General features: G+C 51.6%; 1 protein-coding gene and 1 pseudogene across 1 annotated transcript; one reads left to right on the forward strand and one right to left on the reverse strand.

Moving 5' to 3' along the window:
- Positions 1-1,606: 1,606 nt before the first annotated feature.
- On the forward strand, positions 1,607-3,040 carry LOC149809917 (vacuolar protein sorting-associated protein 45 homolog). The gene is made up of 3 exons (XM_089994546.1): positions 1,607-1,732; positions 1,859-2,134; positions 2,621-3,040. The coding sequence occupies exons 1-3, from the start codon at positions 1,607-1,609 to the stop codon at positions 3,038-3,040; spliced, it is 822 nt and encodes a 273-aa protein (XP_089850672.1).
- Positions 3,041-5,323: 2,283 nt separating this feature from the next.
- LOC149809918 (pantoate--beta-alanine ligase pseudogene) lies at positions 5,324-6,921 on the reverse strand (annotated as a pseudogene).
- Between the last annotated feature and the right edge of the window lie 4,615 nt (positions 6,922-11,536).

The raw sequence follows: 11,536 nt of genomic DNA on the forward strand, positions 1-11,536 counted from the left end.
GACAGAGTTGACGAGCTATCGCGTGTATGGTGTAAATACGCTTGCGGAAGTGCTGAAACACCCGAAAGACCATAAAGACATGACGGTACGGCCAGTTATCTCATGCAGTCTTTGTTGCTGATAGATTCTTCGACGCTTCAGTTGCATATTTGGCTGGGAAAGCCACTTTGCTCGGTGCAACGGTTAGTTGCTGGACGGTTAGCTGGAGGGCAATTTTGTGTCCTCGACGAATAGGCCTGGTTCGTTTTTCATGAGTTCATAACATTTGAAGGTCAGTCTGTTGCATGTGGATGTTTGCGATGCAAGGCTGGCAATTGTGAAAACACCTCGCCACACTGTCTCGTCAGGGTACGAGATGACATCACTTGGGTTTTGCATCGCAGGCCATCTTCCTGGTGCGTCCTTGGCGGAAAACGTTTGAGCAGATGATCCGAATCCTTCAGCATAACTCGTTTTGCTCGTATCAAGTAGGTGCGGCCATCCATCCCCTTTGCATCGCCAGCACAGTCTTCCACGACCACCTGAGACACACGGCCTTCGTCGTTCGCACATCCGGATATGAACACAATCGTGTCATGAAACTTATAGTGGGCTCCAAGAAGCAGATCAAATGGCAGCTTGGGATGACACTGCAGGTCAGGGGAGTGCAACACCAAACTGGTCGCTGGATCGATTCTGCTGTTGCAGCAAATCATAGCAGGCTATTGCATATGATGTATTAGGCTGTCTGGGTCTGTCCTGCGCTCGAGTTTCAACACCCTGGTCAAGACATTGTTGCAGCGATGCCGTGTCAGAGGCATGTCTAAGTTCCCAAGAAATGCTTTTGAGAGTAGGCACATGCGCATGTCATCAGCAAGTGGCATATAAAGGCTGTGCTACTGCTCGGGACTTCTTGCTAGTTTACATTGGCCAAAAGGGGCCGTTATGCACACCAAGGGCGTCTCGGTCTGTCCGAGCCAAGGGTTGCTTTGATGTCATTCAAACCGCTGCACACCGTCCATGTAAATCCTTGTGGTGAATTCCAGAGGCACATACTTATCCAGAGAAATGAGTATCCTGGTCGGGTTCCATTCTGCCAGTCTGTGCTTTTACTTCAAGTGGCCTCTATATGTCAGCTGACCTTGACAAAACTGTGCAGTGTTCACAAACCTCTCTTCTCAGACCTACCTGCCAGACCTGGCACTGTCAGACAAGGAGGGTAAGGTTCATGCGGTCAAGGAGATCTTTGCAGACTTCTTGGCCCTTGACAGTCATCTGTTCCTGGTCCCGCCTCCACCAGCAAACACTCCCATCACTATCATGGAGAACATGGACCATGGCTGGCAGGACTGCTTGATTCAGGTAAGCGTGACATGGGTGTGCCAGAGGCAGGGCAGGGGAGCAAGCATGCTTCTGTTGCATGCAGGACGCCCATGTCTGTGCATGATTCAGCAGGCATTGCCTTGTCTTTGGAAGCTGGGTATCGGGACTGCTTGGTGGCGGTGGTCGAATGTGCTCACGAATCCTGCCTGGCCAGGTCTTGGGTCAGTGGAGGATGGACGAGACATGAGATCTGCAGTACTAGATCAAGCGCTTGAGCATCATGGTCAGTGACGACAGCGTTGCAATGACGGTTCCACTTGGAAATGCCAACGCCGTTGTCGATGCACGTGCCTCGCAAAGGCATTGCTGTCATCGTGACGGTCAACGAGGTGTGAAACATCCAAGGAACAGCCAGGCTTTGACTGCCAATGTGAGGCGATGTTGGCCGCGTATCAACTATGGCTTCATCATGATGGTCAACAAGGCGTGCACTGTTTTCTGGTCACATTGGCAATGTACTTCATCAAGGCATTCAATGAGGTGTGTGCTGCTTCAGGCTGTCTCTGCAGTTGCTGCTTCGTTGCGTTGCAAACCCTACATCCGGTACCAAGCGAACTCGACATCGGCTGCAGAGATAGCATCTCAGCTTTGGAGTCTCATGAACACTCAGGAGAAGGAGGTGTACTCGTTTGGGGGGAAAAGCGATTGCACCGTACTCATCTTGGACCGAGCCGGAGACCCTGTCACACCCCTGCTGCTTCCTTGGACGTACCAAGCGATGGTGCATGAACACTTCGGCATCAACCTCAATGTCTTTCCACTTCCTGACAAGGTAAGCTTGGTTGTTCACTTCTCTGTGAGGAACGTGCAAGATCTTAAATGTTGGTGACCCGTCCAAGGACATCACCCTCTCGTTGGACGTTTCCGATAGCAGAATTTGCATCAACCAATCGACAGGGGGCGTGCATTGCAGCGCCTGGTTGCACCCTAATCCATATCTTGACGATACACATCGACTGCACTGCATGGCCAGATGATGTTCTTCATGGCGAGCTACCTGTAGGTTTCACTCCTTCCAAGGTCTAGTGAACCCATCGATACTTCCAGCAGTCTTCTACCAGTGCCAACACTGCAAAGCTGTTCACCCTCTCCCAAGCTGTGTCAGTCACCTCAGCATCCAGCCATATGTTCGTACCTCTCCAAGGACAGGCAATGTGTACTTGCGTTGATGGAAAGGCGGTGCGAGTCAGAATGACAAGGCCGCTTTTCGGTGACAGGCAATGTGAGCTGTGTGTGATGACAAGGCACTGCTATGCAGAATGGCAAGGCCGAGGACACAGTGCTCAGCACGCTCACGGACGAATTTTTCCGGCGCCATCTGGGCGACAACTTTGGGGATCTTGGGGAGGGTGTCAAGGTCGAGGTGGACAAAGCGGCTCGGGCTGAGGGCATGGCGCGGAACATTCAGAGCCTGCAGGACATGAGGGAGGTGATGGCGAACCACACAGACATGTCTGCTCAGAAGACCCTCGCCGCGAAGCACGTCTCGATCCTCGACTGTATGAACAAAATCGTCGAGGCCAGAGACCTCTTCTCCGCGTCCGAACAGGAGCAGGTGCTCGCATGCACGCCAGCCAGCGCACAGTCAGACCTTGAGCAGGTGTGTAACAATTGTCTGTGCGAACACTACATCGAGGTGCAGCAAGCATGTTTGTCGGGTTCTTCATCATCGTTGTAAACATCGGTTCTGTTGCACTTGTGCTAGCATGGGGTCTGACAGCGATGCAAAGCACAGCAGGTGGCATCTGGTCAGTTGCATAAATTTACCAGAAGGTTTTTTCCAGAAGTGTTTGCTGGCAAATGATGCCAGCATGGCATGGGCATTGGGTTTCGGGTTGAGACGTGGATGCAAGGCGGCCATCATCTTTCAGTGGCTTGGGCTGGGTGGAGGGGACCACGCGAGTGAGAACTGGCTGCTCAGCATGCTCAACGTGCAGGTCGAGGCGCTTATCAAGGGGGGGAAGCTCCAACTGAATGACGTTGCCCGGCTGGCACTGCTCTACGCGCTACGCTACGAGGCAAAGAGCGCCGACCTCTCTCGCCTCAAGCGCACTCTATCCGAGAGCGGCTACGACAACAGCCGACGGATCCAAGACGCCATGGACAAGGTTTGACACCTGTGACTCACCGATTTGTGACGCATCCTTGCCTAACCAGTCCGTTGGAGGAAGCCTTCGCGGTCGCGTCATTGCAGGTCCAAATGCTCGAAATTGCATGAATTTGGGGGACAGACATGGCGATGAATTCGGATCTGGCGAAGCACTGGTGCGAGGTGTTGTTGTTTGCGCAGGTGCTGAAGTACGCTGGAGCGGCAAAGCGGCAAGAAGACATCCTGGCAGAGAGTGTAAAAGCGCGGCTGCGGCGCGCTGGCACGAGCATGCGCGGAGTTGAAAACGTGTTCACCATGCACAAGCCCTTGCTGGTCTCTCAACTCGAGGACTGCGCCAACGGCAAGCTCAGCACGGCCTACTACCCTTTCAGTACGCACCTTTGCGGCTACTTAGGACACGGCTCAAGCCGCACCCATGCGTTGCTGGCTGCACTTTTGTCAGATCAGCTCCTGCACAGCTATCACTTTATGTAGATATTGAAGATCAGTAGGGCTGTACACAAGACGTATCGTGGCTGCACATTTCTTGGGTGCCTACACATTTAGATATGGAAATCTGCATTTTCGGTACCAGTCATACGCTTCAGCACGGGCGTAAGATCAGCATTGCGGTACCAGGCATGCGACTTGGCACAGCTCCATATCCGTGAGCATGAGCTTCGCTTCAGTCTTGGTTGTGATGCTTGCGGAATGCACACGAGAACAAGGGAAGTTGCTGTTGCAATGCATGGGTGCCCCTTTGATTTTGCGGGCGCTCGATTGTTGGTGGCAGGCAGACTGGTATTGCAGCAGTGTGGAGCAAGCTAGGGTCGGTTTCTCGGTTGGACGGTCTTGCTTCTGTGCTTTGGAGACACTCAAGAGGCTAGAGCTTGATGGACCGCATGCTAGTGCATTCCTGAACTGTAGGATGATGGCAACAATGACATTGATTCCATGGTAGAGTTGCCAATTTCCAAGAGGATGCGGTGGTGTCACGGAAAGATGCACTATTATCAGATACTGCAAAGATCCAGCTTGGGCGCGTTGCCTGATGTCGTGGCGTGATGTTGTAGAGGAACAGACTGATGCGAAAGCAGCAGCAATGAGCAACATCCAGACGCCTATGAACACGATCATCGTGCTTCTCATCGGAGGCACGACCTACTCAGGAGCCTGGCGGTCAAGAAGTTCAATGAGGCGACGCGGCCACGCAAAACACGCGTCGTGCTTGGCTCGCAAGTTGTGCTCAACTCGAAAATGTTTGTTGAGCTCCTCTCCAACGGCCGCCTCGAAGGCTACAAGGAGCATCAGCAAGCTGCATGGTAGATCCTCGCACTGAAGTCGCTGTGAGGACTGTTGCATTTTTATTATCGTTGTTCGCCGTTCTCTGCGAAGAGATCTGGCTGCTGTGCTGATGATCTCTGGTATTTACTGGGTTACAGACCTAAGAATTGCTATAAGTCTAGCTGGTCGGTCCCTGGAAAATCCTGTCGCATGCGCCATATCTGGTGTAACAATTCTTCGGTGGGGTCTCTTTCGATGCTCGATGTGGTGGTGGATCACGAAGTAGAATGCACAACCTACCGAATACGCCCAGCACGCACATTGAGCACCACGTTGGAACGCAGATTTCCTGAAGCAGGGGCAATTTGCTCAAATATACTCACTAACCGCAAGTCAGTATGGCGTCAAGTATCTCGAGGGAATGCAAGAGCCCTTCAAGTGCCACAATCACAGGTCACAATCATGTCAACTGGTGGCTAACAGAGCTGATTAGGGCAGCAATCTTTCGAGTCCGGCTACGATCTCGCATGCTTCCATCGTCAACGGCACTGGCGTTCACAACAGACGCAGCAAGAAACCTGTGAACGCTCACGACAGCACAATGTTGTCGATCAATCTGACTGTTCCCCCACTCTTCGCGGGAAACGCAGCCGCCACAGCCAGAACCGTTGGCTGCGCGGTAACATCGAGCACCTCGCTAAGATACAGAGCGTCAACAGCATCTACATAATCAATCACGCCACACCCCTCCGTGATCGCTCGCCTAACCCGGTCCGTGATCTCCGAAGCGCTAGTGCTTGCCCCCGCGTCCACAGACTGCTTCGCCTCCTGCAGTGCTCGGCGGATGCATGGAGCTGCCGCGCGCCCCTCGTCAGTCAGCCGCGCGTTCCGGCTGCTCGAAGCTAGGCCGTCTGACTCACGCACGATCTCAGCGCCGACGATGTCGATCGCAAAGTCAAGGTCGCGGACCATTGTCGTGATGACTCGAAACTGCTGATAGTCCTTCAGGCCAAACACGGCGACATCGGGTTCCACGATGTTGAAGAGTTTCGAGACGATCGTTGCCACCCCCCGAAAAAAATGTGGCCGAGAGCTCCCGCACAGTGGCTTCTGAAGGTGCTCGACTGCTACAAATGTGTCGTGCTGGCCTGGGACGTAGACTGTGCGGCCCACCACCATACCTGAATCGGCCTTTGTTGCTGTGTAGAGCGATGCTGGCTCAAACACAGCAGTCACTCCTTGCTCGCGCAGCTTCCTGCGCCCCCCTCCACTTTGTTAAATCTGTGCGCGGAAATGCTGCCGTTGCACACAAAACATACTCGTAGACCGAAATAGAGCGACATAGAGGGAGCTCTGCGGATGGCACAGCGAGTCTGGCGTGCCACCATTGCCTCCGCTCAAGACTCTCTGCTTGACTGGACATGCTGCAAGCTTGGGTGTACACGGCATTGTGTCTGGATCCCCTTGATGAGACTTGGGTTGAAAGTACGTGGGTGCAGGCGTGAGGCAAGTTGCATGAGATGAGCTGGGAATATGTTGTTTGACAGTGAAGGGGTCGTTGGTAAAAGTCGCCAGACTGCGCTCGGTGCCTTTATTTTGGATTGTTTGGTAACTGCAAGAGCCGAGATCAGCCTGTGGCTGGTGTACACTTTGGCTTGGTGCTGGATGGTGTCAGCAGCATACACAGGCTGCGTTATGGGCGCACCCAAGACGCGTAGTCCGCTGGAAAAGGATGTCTGCAGACGATTTATACACTCGAAAGGTCACAATTTCAGAAATTTTGGCGTTATGCAGGCTGACACGACCTCAGTGGAATTGGTGTGCTCAAGAAGTAGTGCCTGGTGCACATAACATAAGTAAGGTTCATCAGGCAGAATCATATGCAATTCAGTCTGAAAAAGGTCATTAATACTCGTCACTTCCTAACACGAACAAGTGGTGGACAGTATGGTGCCACGGCCTGAAGATGCACACCTGCGATCATCTTCAGGGTTGCGAGGGTACACATCGAAATCCTCGTTTGCTGAGAATTGCGTTGGGTTCACATAAATTGAAACAAAAACAACGTCACACAGTGATTGCGCCAGCCTGACGAGGTCTAGGTGCCCATCGTGCAGGTAGCCCATCGTAGGCACCAGGCCGATGCGCTTACCCTGAAGACGTAGTTTTCGCGAAAACTGACGCATTTCGTCTTTTCCTGTTATGATTTCCATTGAATCTGAGCAGGTACCGACTGTGGACTAAAATGCTGGTTGCCGACAGCGTTCTCGCCCTACACAGCTTCACGAACAGCGGTTTCAGCAGGAAAGTATTCAGCTCAGCTGAGAGATGGTATCACGTTGCGATCGGAAAACGGGCTATGTAAGGGTGATGCCCAGGTCACCAGCAATGACAAGTCAGCATCCTATCCTATCTGTTGGTGCCGAATCTGCAGCATGGTCCAAGAATGCACATGGGCGTGGGCACCGTATCGACACACTTGCGACAGGATCATTGGCCCGCGATGCACATCGCTTATGAGTGACCAGGCAATGTGGGGAACAGCGTCATACGACGTCAGACGCAATGCACGTCGCCGTGGGCGCTGTATGGTATGTGTCGGCTTCCGGCAATGCTGCCCAAGGCAATGATGCCCAGGTTCGCATTTACATCAGCACCAAACCTGGCGCCAACTATTGACCAACGCACAAGGAGCCGTTTGTTCAGCCTGCACTGCAAACGCGCTACACAACCAGCGAGAAACAGCATCAGCTGGGAGATAAAAGCAACCTCAGGTAAACAGAGTCGAGGCTGGTTATTCTTGCCAAGCGGACTGACAAAGATGCATTTCCTTTGCTGCAATGATATTCAGTATTCCCAAATGCTCAGGTCTGCTAAACACTGCGTCCTCAGAAGTAAATCAAGTTCACATAATCTTTGAGCCTCCTTAATGCTGGATTGATTGCTTCGCCAGATGGGGTTCGAACCCCATTCCTGTTCCCGACATGTTTGCTTTTTCAGGCATCTGAACCCGCAAATCCACATCGTCGGGTGAAGAAAATAAAGCGCACGCCCTAGCACAGTCCATATGGGTCAAACTTGTCTTCCGGCGGGTCAACAAGGGAAGCGAACGATACGTAGTTGACCATGTCTCCGTAGTCCTCGTCAATGTACTTGTCAATCAGCAGGTTCAGGTCATCCTGTTGAACGTTGAAGCCAAGCTTGACGTTGAGAACCTGCACAGCAGTCGATTCTATTAAATGATTATTCCATTAACAGTCCATGCCCAGTTGTCAAGAATAAAGAAACAAGGTGCCAGCTCAACGGGCAGCATTGACAACGGGCGAGATAAGCCGCTTCAAGAGATGTAAGACGGATGAGTGCTGGCATAGCCGCCATCATACTGATCTGGACTGCACCTCAACAAAACAACGATGGCCTCAGCGGCTACTATGTCGAGAGGTAGTGCCCTGATGCAAAACACAGGACAAGCAACCAATGGTGACATGGTGTGATTCCGATTTATTCATTTATTGTTTTACCATGGAAGAGTGCCTGGTGAGACACCCCCCTGCTTCTAGTCTTCAAGTCCCTGGTTCAAGCGTTCATGTCTCCAAGTAGCCTTCAACTAGTGGCCAAGTAGTCTTCGGGTCGCTCCTGACACATTCGTTGCGGTTGCCATTCCATTTGCACTAGCTCCGTCAGAGGAGTGCAGGAACAGGCGCCCCCCTCCCACTGAGATGGCTGCCGTGTTTCTGTGATTGTCGTTTTGTTGTGCACATGCAAACGCTAAACGCGCCCCAAACTCACTTCGAGCGTGGCCGCGCACCGCCATTCATAAGGACAGGGTTCAAATTTTGTAATTATCTAGCTATGATGGTGCCAACGCAAGCTGGGATCCGCCTGTATGAACTTTCATATAGGTGGAGAGATCGCCTGTCTGGCGTAGTTCCCAAATGATGTAGTATCTCTTGGAGTTGCCAATGTCCATGTGGATGCGGTAGTGTCGTAAAAAGATACATCATCATTACATCACATAGAAAATGGCAAGAAATAGACAACAAGAAACAACGACAGCACATTCAAGTTTTGAGTGATACAGCTCATTGAACATCAGCGGTCGGATAGTGATGTAAAAAGATACAGCATCATTACTATCATCTATTGGATGCGGACCTGCTTGAACTGCTGAACGGTGACGTGGTTGGTGAGGCGGACTGAGTTTGGGTCCTTGGCGGCGTCATCGAAGAACGGCTTGACGAGGATTCCACGTTTGGACGCCATCTGCGCAAGGTTGCTCATGGCGATGGCGATGCGATCCTCCTGTTGCTTTGTCAGCATGCGCTTGCACACCTGGTAGCGCGTCTTGTCCAGCAGCTCGGAAGGCTCCAGGGGATCTCGAGGGTAGGATCCTTCTCGAGGCCCTGTGAGGTAGATACCCTGTCAGTGCATGGATCTCAGGTGGGTTCAATGGGAGCTGATTGCTAATAATATTCTTCCCAAAAAGTGCCTGATGCATCCCTTTCAACCCCTTCAGGAAAAGTCGGTGCCTTGTCATTGCTGCCGTCAATGGGTCTGTGGAATGATTTGCTCATAATGTGACGGCTACTCGTGGAAATTGACGCATATGCCACTAAATTCAACTGGTCGTGATGTGACAGCTGGTAGGTGAGAACTGGCGCATTTGCCAGAAGCATGCATTGTGCTTTCCCTGAGACGGGAGGGGCCTCCAAGCCCACCAGAAGAAGATCTGGCCTGCTGCATGCGAATGATGGTTCCTGTACAGAGTAGCGAGTGTCCTGGATCGACACGGGCGGATGACGTTGCCATGGGACAGTACAATCGCTGAATGGACATGGTTGCGCAACAAGTTCACTGAAGAGTCCTTCGACGGGTACTGGTGCACGTGCACGTCAGAATCCATTCTCTGCACAGTTACCGCACCTTTGTGGTAAAGATTGTGTCCACGTCCTCTATAAAGTTCCTCCAGTCGATCATTGATAAGCTCGGCGTCACCTGTACTCGGTAATGGTCGACAATGGTGCCTATTTGCTGCGCTGAAAGGCCCTTGTCGATTCCCGCAATACTGAGCCCTGTGATGAAGTTGTTCTCGTGCATGACACCACTTCTGAGACGGTCGAAATCGGACAGGAACTCTTGCACACGGATACGGTTTTTGTAGACGAGCTTCTTCAGCCTCACCATGCTCTCGTCAAACGAGCAGACCTGCAAGCACGGAAAGACCTCACCAATGTGAGACAAAGCATACTACATAGACTTTGCATTGGCATGTGTTGCACAGAGTGGGGCTAATGTGCCACGTGCTTGGCCACACCTGCAACTCTGCCATTGTCGGCATCTTGAAAGAGCTTTTCTGAGGTGTTACCAGAACGTGCAGAGTCAGAACTGATGTCTGAAGGATGTAAGAAACGGATTTCAGGCCGTGCTCTTCGATATGTTGGATGAAGAATGCAGGTGAATACTGCAAGTGTGACAGTTCAGGGTTGCAGAATGAAGCCTACTGCAGTTTCCAAGAAGCGTCCTTGCACGAGAGATGTCATGAGCTCTTTCCCAAAGCAAACAACGCCATGATCATATTTAGTGATGGAATCTCGACACGACGTGGACTGCATGTCACGCTGCTCTTCTAGTAGCAAAGCCATCGTCGACGTTTCCGTTATCCAGGCACTTGGATAGCTGGCAAACCGTCCTCACCAGTGCACCTCGTGATGCTATGTACCGTCATGACACGTCCGCCAGAACTAAACTATGAATTTACAAGGCATACAGGAAAAATTAAATGCGCTCATGACATCTTTCTTCCCTTCTAGATTGGTTCATGGTGGCACATACTCCAGATGAGTGAGGGCACTGGGAACACCCAGCAAGAAAAACTACCTATGGTAACAGGCCAAACAGCCATAGCTTGCTTCGCAGAGGACGATATCGAAGAAAACCAGTGATAGCCAGCGTGCTGCTTTCCAAGCAATGGCCCACCAGTCAAATAGCTTACCGTCAAACACCAATTGTTTCTCAAAACGAGTCAACTCTCTGACAACCAAAGGCCGCGCACTCAGTACCGCATGCAAGTCGTGGCAATCTACATCATCAGTCACATAAGTTAGCTCAAGAGTTTTCCATATCACGGATTCAGTTGACAAGGCTCCACTCTTCAGTCAGCAATGGTGGTTCCATCAAAGAGGGCAGTCCATGTTGGGAGCAGCTCGCTAAGCTGGCAGCGCTTGGATGGCTCTCTTTGAAGCATGCTCAAGACACCTCTTCGCATAGCGCCTAGACTGCGCATATTTGCCTTGTAGTCGGACACCCCTTCGTCCTCCCAGGGCAGCTTTGACTTCCCAAGAAGGGCGTCAGCGATCTGCAAAGCAACCAGCCCAAGCTCAGCTGGTGCATGATTCAGCAAGGCACACAGGGTGATTACTGAGTCTTCGCAGTGTTGGCATATGAGATGCTTGACGACTGACCCTGACTTCCCATCTTCATATGCCAGAATATCAGCGCAGCTGACATCCCAGGCCTGGGCTGAGGGATGTACAACAACACATCAACACTGTTGAGAACCAGCTATTGTCAGACAGTCTTTGTATTGTTAACAACTGAATGATGCTACTCACAAAGTGATGTTACCGCACACCATATTTCTGCAATGCAAGTAGGCCTTGTGGAAACCATATCCTGTCATCGCAGAGATAAGGTAAACGCATGGAAGAGAAGTCAGTGTTTTGCCAGACCCTCTGAGTATTCGGGTACAGATACCCAACAGTATTTGAAATATTGAGACAAAAAGGGGGCGTAAACACATTT

The sequence above is a fragment of the Nuphar pumila genome, unplaced genomic scaffold, assembly GCF_984573655.1.
Source record: "Nuphar pumila unplaced genomic scaffold, dmNupPumi1.hap1.1 HAP1_SCAFFOLD_682, whole genome shotgun sequence".
Classification (NCBI taxonomy): Eukaryota; Viridiplantae; Streptophyta; class Magnoliopsida; order Nymphaeales; family Nymphaeaceae; genus Nuphar; species Nuphar pumila.